The sequence below is a fragment of the Hyla sarda genome, chromosome 11, assembly GCF_029499605.1.
Source record: "Hyla sarda isolate aHylSar1 chromosome 11, aHylSar1.hap1, whole genome shotgun sequence".
Taxonomy (NCBI): domain Eukaryota; kingdom Metazoa; phylum Chordata; class Amphibia; order Anura; family Hylidae; genus Hyla; species Hyla sarda.
The window spans coordinates 41,167,311-41,188,552 of record NC_079199.1 but is presented as its reverse complement, the minus strand read 5'-3'; the positions used below and the strand labels follow the sequence as shown (position 1 = coordinate 41,188,552).

The 21,242-nt window shown below is 41.5% G+C and overlaps 1 protein-coding gene and 1 long non-coding RNA gene across 3 annotated transcripts in view; one reads left to right on the top strand and one right to left on the bottom strand.

Annotated features, from left to right (window-relative positions):
- RTN1 (reticulon 1) overlaps positions 1-21,242 on the top strand; it is a 250,094-nt gene that overhangs the window by 129,099 nt on the left and 99,753 nt on the right. For both annotated transcript variants that reach the window (XM_056545300.1, XM_056545301.1), the window contains exon 3: positions 12,518-13,291. In XM_056545300.1, coding sequence (XP_056401275.1) covers positions 12,518-13,291 — 774 coding nt within the window. The remainder of the gene's footprint in view (positions 1-12,517; positions 13,292-21,242) is intronic.
- The window catches only part of LOC130295055 (uncharacterized), a 65,656-nt gene that overhangs the window by 12,666 nt on the left and 31,748 nt on the right, over positions 1-21,242 (bottom strand). The gene's annotated exons all lie outside the window — the stretch shown is intronic.

Genomic DNA, 21,242 nt, shown 5'->3' with positions numbered 1-21,242 from the left:
AAGGATTGAAGAGGACCAAGAGACAGGTTTGCACTATTCTACTCTGGCCTCATCCTGTGGGCCTAATGGCATTACAGTACTTTCTCGGATTCACTTCTACTAACAATATATTCTGTTCAGGAACTCCTCTTATTGCTCTCACTGGCGAGGGAGCTAACTGATCTTCTTGGACTGAAGCTGTAGTCTGTGTCTTTTACTGAAGAGATTCTTTACTTCTGCTTCAGGCCTCTAACATGTCTATGTACATCAGCCATTCTTCATTAAGGTGGATACATCTTCTGAGAGAGCAAGTGGGCCTTTAAAGAGTATCTGTCACCAAACCAAATGTTTTCTATATAAGCCTTCGACTGGGTAGAGTGAGGGTATCTATGGGAAGTCCTTAAGAAGATGAGGCTGGGTCCCATTTTTTTGAGTCTCATTCAATTACTGTATAAGAACCCAGAGGCCATTGTGATATTAGAGGGAGTTCCAACTAAATCATTCAAATTAGGGAGAGGCACTAGACAGGGGTGTCCACTTTCACCTTTATTATTTACGATATGTATAGAACCCCTGGCAGTTTGGATTGGAGAGAGCAATATGTTTGAGGGCTTCGGAGTGAAAGGGGGGAGAAATAGGATACTATTATATGCAGATGATATCCTCCTTTTTGTCACGTATCCCCAAAAGAGTCCCATACATAATGAAGATGTTTGAGGAATACACCTGTGTATCTGGACTGGAAATAAATGAGCAAATTCACTCTGCTCCCTTTGGATGAGGAGTTAGAAAATATGGGAGGAAAACTAAAAAATTTTAGTAGGTTGGAATGCTTCACTTATTTGGGGGTAAAAACAGCAGCTAATAATGAGAAGTTTGTCGTCAATAATAGTGAGTAAAGTGTGTAATAAGCTGAAGAGCATGTTATATTTAAATATAGTATGGGGTTAACACCACTATGGAATAATAAGAAATTAGCAGAATTTTTGATGTGTGATTGAAATTTTTTGGGGAAAAAAAAGTTAAAAAAGTTGAACAGCTGTTTGAAAATGGGCAACTACACAGTTTTAGTTACGTAAGAGAAGTATATGGATTAAGGGATGGATAAGGATTGGTTATACTATTTACAAATTAGTCACGCCGTGGGGAACACAAAGAATGGATTAAGGTAGAGAAGCACAAGATAGTAGAAAAAAAAAAGGAGGGTCAATAATATATAACATTTTATATATGAGTGTAGGACTAAATGGGGTAGAAAGGGTTAAGAACAAAGGGAAAGACTACACGGATCACATAAAGGATAATACTTGGGTCACCATAGGTCAAAATATTAGTAATGGCGCTGCCTTAGTGGATTCACACGCGGTGTCGAGCTTGGGTACAAGTAGCGTGTATTTTATTCATACATGCAACAAGTACAGGGAAAAAACAGCAAGACTCATTTCGAGGGTATGCTTCCACTTTTTCAATTGGGAAGACTTTTCCAATTGAAAAAGAGGGAGCATACCCTTGAAATGAGTCTTGCTGTTTTTCCCTGTACTTGTTGCATGTATGAATAAAATACACACTACTTGCACCCAAACTCTACTCCGCATGTGAAGCCACTAAGGCAGCGCCAATACAGAGAATTTTTTTCAGAATTCTCACGCTTTACTTATTACCGAGGGACCATACATAGAGGAGTGGAGGAAAGAGGGGAATGCGGTTAAAAACAAAGAAAAAAGGTGGATAAAAGGTGAAAGAGGACGAAAGAAATGGGATAAGATTTGGAGATACTGGTAGGACATTATAATATACTCTAACTTGGTCAGGATGTTTATTTCAGTGTATTTTTTTCCCCTTCTCCATCCAGGCATGGCAGGGGGGTAGGGGATTGAGAAGGGGAGGGGTTTTTAGTATGGACTATGTTTGGGGAACATGTTGTATGTAATCATAATGTGAGGTATTGTATACTGCAAAACAATTTTGAGATATAACATGTCCATGTTGGAAATGTTCAAATTCTCCCTTTCATACCAATAAAAAGATTTATAAAAAAATAAAATAAAAAAGTTTTCTATATTGTTCCTTATGTAATTATAATACACTTTGCTATTTACTTGCTGTTAAAATTCTCAACCTTGTTATCTATTTAATGTGATCAAGAAAACGGCCACTAGGTGGCTCTGTTCTGTTCCCTGCGCAAGTCAAACAGTTAGTTTGGTCTCCTCCTGGCCTGTCAGAAGACCAAACTCAGGAAGTGCGTGCTGGGCATGGTGGGGCACAGCTTTCGCAGGCTTTAGTGACCTTGCACCTGCTGGGGAATGCCCACTTTCTCATACAATGTGAGCAAGGGGAAAGGTATGATACAGAGCTTTTTAAAGCTCGGAAAAATTTCTTAATGGCAGGAGGGGTGTTAGGAGTAGATAGGTAATATAATCGGAGTTAGTTTAGAAAATATGGTGTGATGACAGGTACTCTAAGGCTATTGGGGAAGTTCTATCCTGACTGAAGATCGCAAGCTTTTGGCTGTCAACTCAGCATTAAAGAAATGGCAGAAGCACTTGGAGGGGGCTAAGTATCCTGTCATCTATACAAACCTGGAATTTCTTCAAACTGTCCAATGGTTAAATGCCTGGCAACCTGTTGTGCCCTGTTCTTTGGATGCTTTGTCTTCTGATCACATACAGACTAGCACTCAAGAACCATTGTCTGTGATGCATTTGATTCCTCTTCAGAATCCTGCACATATTGGGAACTCAAGTAGGTGTATCTCTTTACCATGTTCCTTATGGACTGAACTTTGTGGCACCTGCCCTGCAGCACCAGGTTTTCCACTGGGCACAGGCAATGGCAGGGAATGCACTATGCATCTTTTCTCACAGCTGATGGCTTCATTGTAGGCAAGATGGGGGAGATTCATCAAAACCTGTCCAGAGGAAAAGTTGCTGAGTTGCCCATAGCAACCAATCAGATCGCTTCTTTTTTCCTTTTATACAAGGCAGAATGAAAGAAGTGATCTTATTGTTTGCTATGAGCAACTCAGCAACTTTTCCTCTGGACAGGTTTTGATAAATCTCCCCCGATATGTTCTTAGTTCTATTTACTTTCAATGTAAATTCTTACCTCAGGCTACCTCTGGCTTTGGCAGCAACTACCTAATATCACACACACACATGGGCACAACATGTAATAGATTTTATTGTCAATTTACTGGTGGCTCAAGCTGATTAACCTCTTAAGGACATAGGACGTTCTCTAACGTCCCGCTACCTGGGCTTTAATGCCCAAGGACGTTAGAGAACGTTCTGTTGTATTTCCGGTCTCTGCCGCTCGCCGGGCAGAGATCGGAAGCGGATGCCTGCTGAAATCCTTCAGCAGGCATCCAGGGCAAACGCCGAGGGGGGCCATGATCGCCGCAAATCGCAAGGGAAATCGCCCTTGTGATCTGCGGCGATACCGGGCTGATCGGGTCTCTGGGACCCGATCGCCCGGTAATTTTGCATGATCCTGGTTGTCACAAACAGCCAGGACCATGCTGGAGTATATCCCCTGGGATCCGTCGGTTAGCTAACCGACCAATCGCAGGGGGGGGGGAGGTTACTTACTCCCGCCCTGCCCGGTCCCTGGAAGTCCGGAGAGGACGGGAGGAAGATGGGAGTTGCAGTTTTGCAACATCTGGAGGTCCACAGTTTGGAGACCACTGTGCCCTTCCAGATGTTGCAAAACTACACATCCTCAGCATGCCCTTACTGTTCAGGCATGCTGGGAGTTGTAGTTCTGTAACATCTGGCCCTTCAGATGTTGCAGAACTACAACTCCCAGCATGCCTGGACAGTTTTGGCATACTGGGAGTTGTAGTTTTGCAACATCTGGAAGGGCACAGATTGGGGACCACTGTATTAGTGGTCTGCAAACTGTAGTCCTCCAGATGTTGCAAAACTACAACTCCAAGCATGCTGGGAGTTGTAGTTAGGCAACATCTGGCTCTAAAGATGTTGCCGAACTACTACATTTGGGAGTTTGGGAGTTGTGGTTTTGCAACAACTGGAGGCACACTGGTTGGGAAACATTGTCTGTTTCCTAACTCAGTGTTTCCCAACCCGTGTGCCTCCAGCTGTTGCAAAACTATAACTACCACATTGCACTGATTGACTGTGCATGCTGGGAGTTGTAGTTTTGCAACAGCTGGAGGTTCCCCCCCCCTCCCCTGTGAATGTACAGGGGCTTACAGTGAGTATCAGGCTGCAAGTTTGCGATGCAGCAAATTTTGCGCGGCAGCTCAAACTCCCGCCCTTGTGACTGTACCCTAAAATCACTACACTATACTAACACCACATAAAATAAAAAGTAAAAAACACTACATATACACATACCGCTACACAGCCCCCCTCCCCTCCCCAATAAAAATGAAAAACATCTGGTACGCCACTGTTTCCAAAATGGAGCCTCCAGCTGTTGCAAAACAACAACTCCCAGTATTGCCGGACAGCCGTTGACTGTCCAAGCATGCTGGGAGTTTTGCAACAGCTGGAGGCACCCTGTTTGGGAATCACTGGCGTAGAATACCCCTATGTCCACCCCTATGCAAATCCCTAATTCAGGCCTCAAATGCACATGGTGCTCTCACTTTGGAGCCCTGTCGTATTTCAAAGCAACAGTTTAGGGTCACATATGGGGTATCGCCGTACTTGGGAGAAATTGTGTTACAAATTTTGGGGGGCTTTTTCTCCTTTAACCCCTTATGAAAAGGTGAAGTTGGGGTCTACAACAGCATGTTAGTGCAAAAAAATAAAAATTTACACTAACACGCTGGTGTTGCCCTATACTGTTCATTTTGACAAGAGGTAAAAGGCCCCCCAAAATTTGTAATGCAACTTCTCCCGACTACGGAGATACCCCATATGTGGGTGCAAAGTGCTCTGGGGGTGCACAACAAGGCCCAGAAGGGAGAGTGCACCATGTACATTTGAGGTGATTTGCACAGGAGTGGCTGATTGTTACAGCGGTTTTGACAAACGCAAAAAAAACACGTGACCCCATTTTGGAAACTTCACCCCTCACAGAATGTAATGAGGGGTGCAGTGATAATTTACGCCCCACTGGTGTCTGACAGATCTTTGGAACAGTGGGCTGTGCAAATTAAAAATGTTGTACAGCCCACTGTTCCAAAGATCTTACAGACACCAGTGGGGGGTAAATGCTCACTGTACCCCTTGTTACATTCCTCAAGGGGTCTAGTTTCCAAAATGGTATGCCATGTGGGGGTTATTTTGCTGTCCTGGCACCATAGGGGCTTCCTAAATGCGACATGCCCCCTGACCAAAATTTGCTCTCAAAAAGCCAAATATGACTCCTTCTCTTCTGAGCATTGTAGTTCGCCCGTAGTGCACTTCAGGTCAACTTATGGGGTACCTCCATACTCAGAAGAGATGGGGTTACACATTTTGGGGGGTATTTTCTGCTATTAACCCTTGCAAAAATTTGAAATTTGGGGGGAAACACACATTTTAATGAAATTTTTTTTACATATGCAAAAGTCGTGAAACACCTGTGGGGTATTAAGGTTCACTTTACCCCTTGTTACGTTCCCCAAGGGGTCTAGTTTCCAAAATGGTATGCCATGTGTTTTTTTTTTGCTGTTCTGGCACCATAGGGGCTTCCTAAATGCAACATGCCCCCCAAAAACCATTTCAGAAAAACGTACTCTCCAAAATCCCCTTGTCGCTCCTTCGCTTCTGAGCCCTCTACTGCGCTCGCCGAACACTTTACATAGACAGATAAGGTATGTGCTTACTTGAGAGAAATTGGGCTACAAATATAAGTATACATTTTCTCCTTATACCCCTTGTAAAAATTAAAAAATTGGGTCTACAAGAACATGCGAGTGTAAAAAATGAAGATTGTGAATTTTCTCCTTCACTTTGCTGCTATTCCTGTGAAACACCTAAAGGGTTAAAACGCTGACTGAATGTCATTTTGAATACTTTGGGGGGTGCAGTTTTTATAATGGGGTCATTTATGGGGTATTTCTAAGATGAAGACCCTTCAAATCCACTTCAAACCTGAACTGGTCCCTGAAAAATAGTGAGTTTGAAAATTTCGTGAGAAATTGGAAAATTGCTGCTGAACTTTGAAGCCCTCTGGTGTCTTCCAAAAGTAAAATCACGTCAATTTGATGATGCGAACATAAAGTAGACATATTGTATATGTGAATAACATTTTTTTTTTATTTGGAATATCCATTTTCCTTACAAGCAGAGAGCTTCAAAGTTAGAAAAATTCAAAATTTTCTATTTTTTCATCAAATTTTGGAATTTTTCACTAAAAAACGATGCAAGTATCGACAAAATTTTACCAATAACATAAAGTAGAATATGTCACGAAAAAACTGTCTCGGAATCAGAATGATCGGTAAAAGCATCCCAGAGTTATTAATGTTTAAAGTGGCAGTGGTCAGATGTTCAAAATACGCTCTGGTCCTAAGGTGTAAAATGGCCTGGTCCTTAAGGGGTTAATTCATATGGTTGGTGGTTAACAGAATTTCTGCAGGGTCTACCACCTTCTCCTTAGTTGGTTAAAGTAATACATTCCACTATTACTTCTGGAGTCTGATGCTAACAATACCTTTAAGCTGGCACCTTGTTTTGACAATAATTTTTCACTCTACATCTGCCGGATCCGGTTGAGGGGAGCAGAAACCGGGCGCTCCCGTATCCCAGCCGGACCCAGTCCTTATCTAATTCATTTCAATGAGCCGACTAGAGTCAAATGGTGACTCCGGTCGACACATTTTTGCCCAGTATCTGATTTTCTGACCAGACCTAAAACCACGGCATATGAAATGAATTCGATACGGGCCGGGTCCAGCTGGGATAAGGCAGTGCCCGGTTTTCGCTCCCCCCCCCCCCAACCGAATCCGGCAGCCATAGAGTGAAATCGTGGTGTGAACCCACCCTAAGACATATAGATCTGAGTGTCTACAACCTCCAACTACATATCCCGAACATCTTTCATATTTATCTGCTTTGTCTCATGGCTTTGAACTGATTTTTCAAGCCTTCCAATAATTTCAAACGTTCGGATACTGTCTCACCTTCTGAATTTAAGGTCCTTCATGTTGTAAATTCCAAGCATGTTCAGGGTACACTTCACTTTTTTACTGGAAAGAAAATGCACCAGGGAAGAGATCCTGGGTACTTGAAAGGAATGTCTATGCTCCATGCTTGTGTGTGTGTGGGGGGGGGGGGGGGGGCAGAGTTCCATACCTACCCAGAAGCTTACATTTTTCTCTTTCAGCTGAACAACCACACTCTATTACTGCACTGAAATAATGGTTTTCTTTTGATTATGCTGTGATTATTTGCTATACAACAGAATGCTTACTCCCACTGTCCTTTTGATTAGGTCAGCATGGCCTACTATGTAAATCCAGGCAGATCTCTCACTCATGTGTCTGAGTATCAGTTTCTATACAGACACTGCCTCTAGCCTAATATATACCTATAATGACTACCTGTTTTTGCCCCTGCTCTTCTTGGGATTTTACCTGCTGCTTTTCAACTTGGATCGGCGTTCTTCTGTGTATTTCTTGGTTTGACTCCAGGCCTAAAATCTTTCTTTGCATGCATACATTCTCTCCTTGGTTCTGACCCCAGCTCCATCTTACTACTCTACAATTCTGCAATTTTTCCCTACCAGTAACTTGTCTAAATAAGAACCTGTGCATCCAATCAGTCATGTCCAAACTTTCTTGCTGGGTTCCCTGGTAAAGATTGAGATGAACATTTAGACTCCATACCTGACTTTAGCCAGTACCACAGCAGTTGTAGCCTCAAGGTGTCACTTTCAAACCATGCCAAATGGCAATAACAGTACTAGGAATAAAGTTCCAGCTTCAGCTTCTTCTCTTGAGTACATAAAAAGAATGTCCCCCCATACTGACAATAAATTGAAATTACATTCAACAGTGCCCATTAAATGGGGTTGTCCTGACATACTACCTTTTGGGTTAGTTTTAAAAAAAACAAAATAAAACATGGTAGAAAGCACACTGAAATGTGGAAATTGATGAATGGTCTAGTGATAAGTGAACATTTTCAGAGCATTAGTCAATATGTAGACTTTTGCACAGATTATCATTATTATTATTTATGGGATCTTTTCATAAAACATTGGACTGGAATAAAAATACTACTGCATATAAATAAGGCTTTTTGGTCTGCATAATTTGCAATTTGTAAATGGTTCGTATTGAATAATTTATGGAACAACTCACTGCATATTGCAGCAATGATGCTGTCAACACAGCAGTCCTCTGTCAATGCTGACAACAGCATACGTGTACAAAATGCTAATAATGACAATCCAATTGCTCACTAATGTAATTACGATAAACTAATATAGGCGAGCACATAGATCAATATAATTACCAGCAGCTAATGAAGCTGTCACATATAGCATAGAACACCCACTGCCAAATGAAAGAGAATTGATGATAACATATGCAAAAATACATCAATGTTCTGCAAACCAATAATGTTAATAAGAACAAATTGAACCATGCGCAGTATAATGATATAATGGCTTTCATGTCTTCCTTTAACCCCTTAAGGACCAGGCCATTTTACACGTTAGGACCAGAGCGTTTTTTGAACATCTGACCACTGTCACTTTAAACATTAATAACTCTGGAATGCTTTTACTTATCATTCTGATTCTGAGACTGTTTTTTCGTGACATATCCTACTTTAACATGGTGGTAAATTTTTGTGGTAACTTGCAAAATTTGATGAAAAAATTGAAAATTTTGCATTTTTCTAACTTTGAAGCTCTCTGCTTGTAAGGAAAATGGATATTCCAAAATTTTTTCACATTTCCAATATATCTACTTTGTGTTTGAATCATAAAATTGACAAGTGTTTACTTTTCAAAGACACCAGAGAGCTTCAAAGTTCAGCAGCAATTTTCAAATTTTTCACACAATTTTCAAACTCACTATTTTTCAGGGACCAGTTCAGGTTTGAAGTGGATTTGAAGGGTCTTCATATTAGAAATACCCCATAAAAGACCCCATTATAAAAACTGCACCCCCCAAAGTATTCAAAATGACATTCAGTCAGCGTTTTAACCCTCTATGTGTTTCACAGGAATAGCAGCAAAGTGAAGGAGAAAATTCAAAATCTTCATTTTTTACACTTGAATGTTCTTGTAGACCCAATTTTTGAATTTTTACAAGGGGTAAAAGGAGAAAATTTATACTTGGATTTGTAAGCACATACCTCATATGTCTATGTAAATTGTTCGGCGGGCACAGTAGAGGGCTCAGAAGGGAAGGAGGGACAAGGGGATTTTGGAGAGTTCGTTTTTCTGAAATGGTTTTTGGGGGGCAAGTTGCATTTAGGAAGCCCCTATGGTGCCAGAACAGCAAAAAAAAAAACCACATGGCATACCATTTTGGAAACTAGACCCCTTGAGGAACGTAACAAGGAATAAAGTGAGCCTTAATACCCAACAGGGGTTTCACGACTTTTGCATATGTTAAAAAAAAAAAAAATTTCTCTAAAATGTGTGTTTCCCCCAAATTTCACATTTTTGCAAGGGTTAATAGCAGACAATACCCCCAAAATTTGTAACCCTATCTCTTCTGAGTATGGAGGTACCCCATAAGTTGACCTGAAGTGCACTACAGGCAAACTACAATGCTCAGAAGAGAAGGAGTCATATTTGGCTTTTTAAGAGCAAATTTTGCTCGGGGGGCATGTCACATTTAGGAAGCCCTTATGCTGCCAGAACAGCAAAAAAAAAAACACATGGCATACCATTTTGGAAACTAGACCCCTTGAGGAACGTAACAAGGAATAAAGTGAGCCTTAATACCCCACAGGTTTCACGAATTTTGCATATGTAAAAATTTTTTTTTTATTTTTTTCACTAAAATGTGTTTCCCCCCAAATTTCACATTTTTGCAAGGGTTAATAGCAGAAAATACCCCCCAAAATTTGTAACCCCATCTCTTCTGAGTATGGAGGTACCCCATAAGTTGACCTGAAGTGCACTACAGGGGAACTACAATGCTCAGAAGAGGAGGAGTCATATTTGGCTTTTTGAGAGCAAATTTTGCTCGGGGGCATGTCTCATTTAGGAAGCCCCTATGGTGCCAGGACAGCAAAAAAAAAAACACATGGCATACTATTTTGGAAACTACATCCCTCAAGGAACATAACAAGGGGTACAGTGAGTCTTAACACCCCACAGGTGTTTGATAAATATTCATGAAGTGGGATGTGAAAATGAAAAATTGGATTTGTTTACACTAAGTATGTAGTGTGTGTGATTGGTGTAACTAACTGTATGGGGGGGGGGGGGGAAAAGCGCTGTGGCCAAAAATAAAAGAAATGGCCAAATGCAGCGCCCTGAATCCCTAATAGGGCCCGGGTCACACTATAAAAATTGTGGCAAACCCTTTAGGTCCTATTAGGTCGGGGGGGGGGGGGGAATGTTAACACTTTTTTTTTACACTTTTTTTTTTAACTTTATTTTACTGGTTAACCCTACCTGTCCCTGGGGCTGTACTCTCTCCCTGCTCTAAGGGGGGTCTTCCTCTGTGAGGGGCTCCGATCTTCACAGAGGGGGGGTCCCTGGCTCCTTCTCGCAGCTCTGGCCGCTGAATGAACTCAGGGAGCAAGCAGAGCCGCGAGAAGGGGCCGTTAACCCCTCCCCTGCCGGCTGCTATTGGCCGGACGGGCAATAGCAGCGATCCGGGGGGGGGGGGTGATGAAATCGCCACCTCCCCATAGATACAGAGGGTGATAGGGGGTGTATCCTTGGATCTCCTGGTCAGCTGGTCACACGTGACCCGCATCACCGGAATAGCCGACAATCGCAAATGTGAATTCACTTGCGATTTTCGACGATCGCCTACATGGGGGGGTCTGATGACCCCCATGGGCATTGGCGCAGGGTGCCTGCTGATCGATATAAGCAGTCACCCCGGTCCTGTCGCCGCGCGCCGGGCAGGGACCGAAATTCCCACGGGCGTACAGGTACGCCCTTGGTCCTTAAGGGGTTAAAGGAACCTTTCATCAGCTTGTCACTTACTATTATCTGAATTATAGTAATGTAAATTTTGAACAACTTATATATACAGTATCTCATTAGTGAGTACAACCCTCAAATTTTTGTAAAATAATTAGAACTTTTCATGTGACAACACTGAAGAAATGACACTCTTCTCCAATGTCAAGTAGTGAGTGCCCAGCCTGTATAACAGTGTTTAATGTTGTTTCCCTTCAAAATAACTTAACACACAGCCAGAAATATCTAAACCTTGGGAAAACAATGAGTACGCCCCCTAAGTGGACATTTTGTGTGGCCACCATTATTTTCAAGAACTGTCTTAAAGGGGTACTCTAGTGGAAATTTTGTTTTTTAAATCAACTGGTGCTAAAAAGTTAAACAGATTTGTAAATTACTTTTATTTACAAATCTTAATCCTTCCAGTACTTATCAGCTGCTGTATGCTCTAGAGGAAGGTGTATGGTTCTTTTCTGTCTGACCACAGTGCTCTCTGCTGACACCTCTGTCCATGTCAGGAACTGCCCAGAGCAGAAACTAATCCCCATAGTAAACCTCTCCTGCTCAGTCTTATGTCACTGAAGTAAGAAGGCTCAGTGATACATACTTGCTATCCACCACTTTACCAGCTGCGTGCATATATATATATTTATATATGAAATCAGACCCACTCGGGTTACTAGATAAGAAAGAAGGTGAAAACTGATTTCCAGATATATTTCCGAATATCCGTAGCGGAATACTGTAGCTGACAGGTGGGTGATATTTTACGATCAGCAGCATGTCAATTTCTGTTGTGGAATTTCAATGCCCCTTTCAGTAGCTGAGTAATGTGCGTGGTTAATCTTCAGTTCGTCTACAGAGAAAACAAAAGTATTAAGAATTCATTTTAATCATGCCTAATCCTTCTTTTACCCAACATCATGTCATATACATGAGATCGCTGTCTGGCTTGTCTTAAAGTGTACTAAATGTTTACATACTTTCTGGCATGTCACAGACACGTCAGTAGTAATAGTGATCAGTAGAGATCCGGCTTCTGAGCGCAAGGTGTACAGAAAAAATGAAGGCCTCACAGACATTTACTACTACTGAAGTTCATACTTCATCAGCCTGCTTTTCAAAGAAAGAATCAAAGTGACCCAGCCTTCAGAAAAGTGATTGTGATCCTTCGTTCTAGCAATCTGTGGGGATCTCAGCAGCCAGACCCCCACCGATCACCACTTCTGGCATGTCAGAGCGTATGTGAATGTTTATGTACACTACAATATGGACATCAATAGTAATCCATATGGGTTATTTTATGATAGTCAATGGAACCTCGAAAAGGTTTTGAGTGTTTTTAGAAACGGGATAGTAAAGAAAGGTATTTTCATGTTTTTGTAACCATCTAATGAAGTTAAAGTATTTTATGCTTTGTAATAAAAGTCTCCAAGGAATTATTCTCCTCACCAAGTTTTTTTCTGTTATCATTTGCATCCAGATGGATATACAGAACCATCTGGCTCAGAGAAACAGAGTAAATTCCGAATATCTGAAGATGAACTGATCAACGCCATGAAAGCAAAAGAGACAACAAAAGGCTTTCCATATGAAGCAGCTGAAGAGCAAAAACCTCATAGTGTTTACACTGAAAAACAAGATTATAAAGGCATGCCTGTGCTACCAGCTGTCCTGTCTTCGCTTGATAACGAAGCTTCGAGCGCTGAATCTGGTGACTCTGAAATAGAGCTTGTTTCCGAAGACCAGCTGGCAGGAGAAGAGGCCATGCAGTCTGCTTACATGACATTCAGTCACATTGGTGGCCCACCACCATCACCTGCCTCCCCATCCATACAATACAGCATACTCCGGGAGGAACGTGAAGCCGAACTGGACAGTGAGCTCATTATTGAGTCATGTGATGGTTCCTCTACTTCTGAAGAGAGTCCAAAGAGAGACCAAGACTCCCCGATGATGAAACCAATGATGGACATTATCGAAGAAGAAAACAGTTCAAGAACCGAAAGTTTTGATGCCTCGGACTTTGACTCATATAGCTCTACTGAAAGGAAACTAAATATGGAGAACCTGGCAGAATCTGCTGCCTATATGAAAAGCTCATACACTGAAGGAAGATCAGATTTGTTAATGATCAAAAAAGATGAAGGACTGCATCAGAGAAAGGTGACAGAACCAACAGTTTACCAAAGTAGAGTCTCTGCAAAACCAAGCACAGGAACCACAAGTCCAGTGACCTTGCTAAGTAAGAAGAAAGGTAATTCACATTATTTTTTCTGCAACATATTTTCCATAAGCTAATATTTAGATATAATGAATGAATTTCACCAGATGTATGTAATGTAGTGCTGTTGTGAGCCTTCATGGATCCTATAGTGTTTCCCATCTAGGATTCCTTGGAGCCTAGTCAGGGGTTCCTTAGAACACAGAAGCAACAAGAGCTGTAACGTGCACAGTGTGAATAGTATACTAAAATGCTTGGCAAATTAGACAAAAGAAAGGAATATAAAGATCAAATCATGAAAAAGGTTCCTTTATTAATACATAAATGCAAAATTAAACATACATTTAAAAGCACTTAAAAATTCATAAATACATCATGATGACAAAGATAAAACTCTGTAGTGCAGAGACAGAACTGGTGGTCCATGTAAGACTCAATGCTCTATAGGTATGAGCACTATACAATATATTACTAAAAAAAAACTAAAAAGAGACTACCTACTAGAAATCAAACTGGGAGAAAAGTGGAGGAATTAAGACCAAAATACGGAATCAAGAGCAAGTAGAAATGAAAACAAATAATAGGCAGTACAAGATGTAACAAAAAGGTAAGTGCCAGGAGCAAGGAGCAGAGTAACACGGTGTCAAGCAAAGAAAAGTAATTACCAAGTGGACAAGAGAAAACCAGGCCCCAGTCACCCAACGTTTCATTACTACGGCTTCTTCCGGGACGCCTTACTATTTTCACTGTTTGATTTCTAATAGGTAGTCTCTTTTTTATTTGTTTTTAGTACTATATTGTATAGTGCTCATACCTATAGACCAGTAGTTCTCAACATTTTTGGCGACTGTACCCCCAAAGGCTGAAAGTATGTTCGCAGGTACCCCTCGCGCGGAATTTACGCGCGAGGGGTACCCACGGACAAAAGACGTGTGCTTAACTTTATACTAATGCGATACTTAATCCCCTTGTGCCATTATTCTTCCCTCCATCTTAATCTCCTTGTGCAATTATTCCCCCCTCCCTTTTATCCCCTTGTGCCATTATTCCCCCCTCCATCTTAATCCCCTTGTGCCATTATTATCCAATATGGCAAATGGGAATCAGAGGGAGGGGGGAATGATGGCACAAGGGGATTAAGATGTAGGGGGAATAATAGCACAAAGGGATTAAGATGGAGGGGGGGATAATGGCAAAAGGGGATTAATCCCCTTGTGCCATTATTCCCCCCTCCATAATAATCCCCTTGTGCCATTATTCCCCCCTCCATTTGAATCCCCTTGTGCCATTTCCCCCCCCCCCCCCCCTCCATCTTAATTCCTTTGTGCCATTATTATCCGCACAAGGGAATTAAGATGGGGGGGGGGGGGGGGGGAATGGCGCAAGAGGATCAGAGGGAGGGAGGAATAATGTCACAAGAGATTAAAATGGAGGGTTAATCATTACTCCCCCCCCCCCCCAACCTCCATATTAATCCCCTTGTGCCAATATTCCCCCCTCTGATATTTCCCCCCTCCATCTTAAAGGGGTACTCCGCCCCTAGACATCTTATCCCCTATCCAAAGGATAGGGGATAAGATGTCAGATCGCCAGGGTCCCGCTGCTGGGGGGCCCCGGGATCGCTGCTGCAGCATCCCGCTATCATTACTGCACAGAGCGAGATCGCTCTGCACGTAATGACGGGCAATACAGGGGCCGGAGCATCGCTACGTCACAGCCCGCCCCCGTCAATACAAGTCTATGGGAGGGGGCGTGGTGGTCGTCACGCCCCCTGCCATAGACTTGCATTAAGGGGACGGGCCGTGATGTCATGAGGGGCGAGCCATGACGTCACGCTGCTCCGGCCCCAGTTCGAACTCGCTCTGTGCAGTAATGATGGCGGGGTGCCGCAGTGGCGATCCCCGGGGTCCCCAGCAGCTGGACCGCGGCGATCTAACATCTTATCCCCTATCCTATATGCTACATGCTATTTGAATCGGATATGGCAAAAGGGAATCAGAGTGAGGGCAGGATAATGGCACAAGAGATTAAGAGGGAGGGGGGAGGGATAAGCATCACCCCCCTCCCATATTATTCCCCTTTAGCCATTTTCCATTTTCCCTCCCCCCTCCATCTTTTGTGCAATTATTACTCCCCCCTCCCCCAGCCCCCCCCCCCCCCCACCTCCCCCTGATCCCCCCTGGGCTAATATATATACATTTACACATACGAAAACCCTCCCTCCGTCCCATACACATATTTTTCTTCTTTTTTTTTTTTTTACTTTACCCAGCCTCCTGCGGTCCCGTGTGGCCTGTCCGTGCATGCAGCGCATCCCGTTCGGCGGGGCCGCGCTGTCGTGTGGCATCCTCCTGCATTGTGCGGCACCTCCGCATAACGTCAGGGGAGGTCACACGTCTCCCTGGCCACCACGCAGCTCCCTTACAGTAGGCACAGCTCCGTCCACGTTACTGAACAGAGAGCTGCCGCAGCCATTCTCTGCTATGCGCTGACTAATACTGGCCAATGCATGGACAGTATTTGTCAGCGCTTTGGCGAACCCCCCGAACAACCGGTGGTGTACCCCTAGGGGTACACGTACCACCGGTTGAGAACCCCTGCTATAGAGCATTGAGTCTTACATGGATCCCCAGTTCTGTCTCTGCACTAAAGAATTGTATCTCTGTCATCATGATGTATTTATGCATTTTTTAATTCTTTCAAATGTATGTTTAATTTTGCATTTATGTATTAATAAAGGAACCATTTTCATGATTTGATCTTTATACACCTTTCTTTTATTTATGCATTATTGATTTTGGCATAGGATCTTTTTGTTTTCTGGGGCTTTAGTGTTTTGAAATTAGACATATAGGTCAGAATGTAGCACTAGGCAAAAACTATAAAATGCATTAACTCTCTAACACCAAGCTTTCTTGGGGTAGAAATATAGGCAGAAGTTCCCTAAGAGTGAAAACTTTTTTCAGTGGCTCCCCCCTCAGCACCACCTGACACAATGTTTCAGTTTAGGGCAAAATTTGACACAAAAGGGGATTACCTCAGGAAATTATTTTATGAGTTCACCAAACAAATCCGGTATTTAAAATTAGATCCAGTGAAGAGCTATGATATTTACGTTCATAGTATGGCACCACCTGGTGTTCAGAGTGTATAGCAATTTGCATGTTCACCTAATGGAGGACACACATGCTCAGTTTTTCAACCCACAGCCAGGTCTCTGTATAGCAAATCCTTGTTCACTGCATAGCGGCCAATAGAAACAGCTTTATGCTCTGCTTGTCAGAGACTTAACAGAGCCTTTGCACTGCTTGGCAGTATAGTTGAGACAACTCCGGTAAGGAGAAACTATTAAGTTAGCTGTCAGAGGGGGAAGGAGGCAAATTCTGTCTAGTTCCTGTTCTCAACAGCACAGATATACAGAAGTACCAAGGGGACACAAGGAAGCAAAATATAAAAGAAAAGATATTTAAATGTCAGAGACACTGCAGATTACTTTAAAACAGCATTGAACAGCCTTTTGGATGATAATGATGCATAGGATAATTCCTTTAAGTGATAACTTGATAGTACTGGCAACAACCAGACAGAGTTATTGATCCATCTACAGAAGTGACAGTGTTAAAAAAATACCATCAGGAAATGGAAACAGCTCTTTAAGCCAATGTACTTTTCATTCTTTTAAAGAATTGATGTTTGGAAATTTGGCTTGTAGACCAATAAGGATATCTTATTACAAATACTTTATTTTAGGATATTGGTTAGCATACTTTGCTATGTGACAGTGAACCCAGACTGTCAAAGTATGCTGGGAGTTGTAGTTTCCCTACAGCTTTAGTTCCACAGGATGAGAACCACTGCTATATAAGGTATATCATTTAAGGGTAGGTTCACATATTAAGGATTTGGCAAGAATTTTTGTGTAGATTCCATGCTGGAATATATGTTAAGAAGTATCTTTTTTTCTGGAATTACAGTTGATTTCCTTTTCTCTCACTTTATTGGGACGGTGGATTTGGCTAGAGAATTGCTAATTGGCTAATAAATCTTTCTGGCATCACTTTATGCTGACCCAAAGTCTACCCAAAGTCTACATTATTATTGTTCCGCTGTGTTCTGTGTCACAGCCATTAATATGTTTTGCTGCAATGCGTGCTTTCCTGTGTCATACATTTCATTTGGTTCTGAAAAGAAAGTATTATAAATAGCTCTGGAGATATTTATATCTGAGGTATATTCTGTGCAGGCTCCGCTAGCTAAAAAAGTAGATTTTTCTCACTTTGCTTTACATAAACATTGACTGTTCTTTATTATGCACAGAAATATGTTTTGCCTTGTTGGGATTTACAGGCATTGAAACTTCAAAATCTAATTTTTGTAACTGTTCCTATGATAGGAGAATGATTAAGCTAACTTCATAGTAGTCTACCTAGTCCATGGTATGTCCTCCTTGGGGTATACTGTACATTATGCAAAAACCTGTGGATCTACAAAACATGTCCACTGTTATTTGCCTAAACTATGTTGATATACGGTGTGGTACACTAAAGAGAGAGGACCTAAATATGGATTGAACTGACCCTCCTATTGTGGTGCTTGGCATTTAAACCTAGGATAAAAGCGCTTGGTGTTTATTTCCACTTCCATGCCCCTTGAGCCACTTGCCCTCCCCTTGCTTGCTTACAATGCAGTTCTGGAAAGAAAGGCTTGTATAAACTAATGCCTTATAATAGCAAAAGGAATTAAAGCAAATTGAACTGGGTTTCCTCTTTCCAGGGGACCCACAGCAGCCTCATGGGCTGCCTATATGTTGTGATACGTGTGCCTTTGTTGTTCTTATTGGATAGGCAGAACATATCAAAACTAAGGTCAATATATTATAGGGTTATCTGGAGACCCAAAATGGAAATATATCAGCTAAAACACTTTAGGACTCTCTACATATATGCTTTGGAGGCTTCATCATCATTGTTGTATTTTTTCTGGTAAAATTAAATAGTTGTACCTCATTATGAGTAACTAGGGCCCATCTGTTGCCAGTGGAATCCATTGTGTAATGTTTCATTCTAACCACGTTTATAAGTCTATGTTGGGTAGTCCATCACCATATTGTCGAAATAAGATGCCGACAGTTTGACAGGCAGGCCCATTAAATTCAGTGGGATGAATGTAGTCTAATTGTAACTTTCCGGTCCAGTTTCCAAACATATGCACTGTGTAGGGCTTAAAAACATTCAGGAAATTGACTAAATGTAGTCACAATGGCCCAGTGGGAAAACATCAGGCTGTTCTCCAGCATCCATTTTTGACATTTTACTAAGTTTTTACATTTTACCAAGTCTAAGTCTATGTTGGGTTGTCCATCAACATATTGTCAAAATAGGATGCAGACAAACAGCCTGACTCAATGGGCCAGTGGGAAACCATCCCTAAGCATAAGGTCTGAATGAAGCCTAACTGATCCTGCAGTCTTCTAATTGAATTGTTCTGTTTCTATGATGTAGTAGAGCATGGCAACTGATGAACTTAGATATGAACAGAACCTTTAACACCTTTCCTAATACCTACCAATCATTTACATTTAAAAAAGTTACATTTAGCTTTACTCATTCTGATAATGCCAGGCCCACTTATCATGTTCTATCATGACTACATGTTTCAATGCCTACTAAAAAACTATGTCAAACAATGCGTGAAAGATGTAGTCTTCCATGTTCCATCTCTAAATATTTATTACCTTGGGGACATCCAGAATTTCCACAAAGTAATAAAAAAAAAAAATGTTTTACAGCATTGAAAAATAAAGGAATTATAATGCCCAAACACATATTTAAAATCAGAAGAAAACCAAAATATCAAGTTGAATGCAGCACTCCAATAATGGTGAAAAAACTGTGAAAAAAATGTTTTATTCCATCATAAAGTGAACGGCGAAATTTTGACTCTCTACAGAGTCTTTTTCAAGCGGATTGTGGACTGTACTCTTACTTTTGCTTGTATCCATTCTTTTTAGTCTCCTGGAGTAGCTCCACCTTTAAGAGTGTTGCTGAATTTATCTTTTGTAAAAATCAAAATAGTAATTGTCCTCATCCAACTCGTTTGACCAACTCGTTTGGTGGGGAGCTTTACTCACCTAGTCCCACTGCTCCGGCTGTAATCATGTCCCATGATTGATAGCCCAGGCACAGCCCGCATCATCACTCTGCTCAGTCTGCTTAGGGAAGAGAGTGGTGATGAAGGCTGTCAATCACACTGAGGGGGCGTGATTACAGCCGGAGCAGTGGGACTAGGTGAGTATAGCTCAGGGGACTACTTACAGTGCCAGCAGGGGACACTTATAAACTTCATATCCTCACCATCCCTGTCGGCAGGAACATCTCCCAGGGATGGGGAGGAAGAAGATTTTATCATATTCTGTATAATGCATTGCCACACATTATGTATGGTAAAATCTGATGACAGGTTCCCTTTAACTTGAGAGTCCAAATAGTAAGGAAAGCCTTGGAAGTTTTAGGACCCCAAAATACATATAAAAATACTAGATGGAGGAAACAGAGTAAGGGAATCAGTGATAGACAAAAAACACAGACTCAAAACACAATGTATGGTTTCAACCACTGTATGTTAATGCATCTGATAGCTTTCTGGCTTTTCATGAATGCAAATAACCAATAACTTTTCTTGCATATGCATTTGATCAAGCCTACCTCAAGCCCTTTGGCCCCCTAGTCTTATATGATATTTCTAATTTTCTACACAGACTTCAGCTAAATGTACCCAATATGCAAGTCATTCTTTCATATGAAGTATAAAATATTGTATAATTATGAATAGACAAAAAGATGAATGCAGACAAAAAATACAAAGAATCATGCACAAAAAAGTTTTAAAAATTAAGTGTTTTGGCTGGATTTCGCTTGTACTGACCTTAGTACTTGTAAATGTGCTGCAGTAAAGGGTGATCAATATACTAAAGTGGGCAAAGATAATAGGATAATTACCAATGATGAACCCTTTCCTGACCCTCTGAATTTCATTTTTTTTTACTGAATTAGGAAAAAGGGTAGTGGTTACATTTTTTTTATTGGGGTAGGGATATTTTTAAAGCTTTTTTTTTTTTTTCGGGGGGGGGGGGGGGGGGGGGGTTAGCCTACTCTTCATTTTCTGCAGTTATAGGTGCAATTATAAAAATTTGTACTTCAGGCTTCTTCATGTCCACCAACAATTCCATCTCTTACGGATAGGACTATACCTAAGAGATAGTCTTATTTGTGTTTATTGTGTGTTCAGCGGGTAGCAGAGGCAAGGTGAAGCTATTCTTGGTTAGCGCATTTGTTGTGCTAGGGATGCTACATTAGATTATGTTTTATTCATTACTTGTTTATTAAGGTTGTCCTATTTAGTATAATTGAATTCATGGAGGGGTAGTTTTAATCAAATTAAAAGACAGGAGTGCACTAGGGGAGAGTTTTATCAGTTCAGTTGTGCTAGTTTTTGAGCCTATAAAGGTATTTGAATCTCTTGGCTATGAGTAGCTTTTTTGTGCCACCCCTAGCCACAGTCCCTGCAGGCCCTCCCTAAGCTATGCCCTGTATTTATGAACCCTTAGCATTTTTTCTAACCCAAACAACAATCTTGGTGTCTCAAAAGTCTGATCTTCATTTGCTGCAGTTATTAGTGCAATTATAAAATTGTTGGGGTAAAAAATGTTTTACTTCGGGCTTCTTCATGTCCACCAACAATTCCATCTCATAAGAATAGGGCTATACCTAAGAGATGGACTTACTCTGTGTTCAGCGGGTAGCAGAGGCAAGGAATGACATCCACTATTGTAATATAATCTCAATCAATTCTGTTCCCATTCCTCGTGCCTATCTTATGTCTCTGCTATAAATCATGAAAGACATGTGAATATGGCTTGAAGATAAAGCAATAAAGAACTGGATGTGCTGCATATCATTATTATGGAGCACACATTCACAGCTCA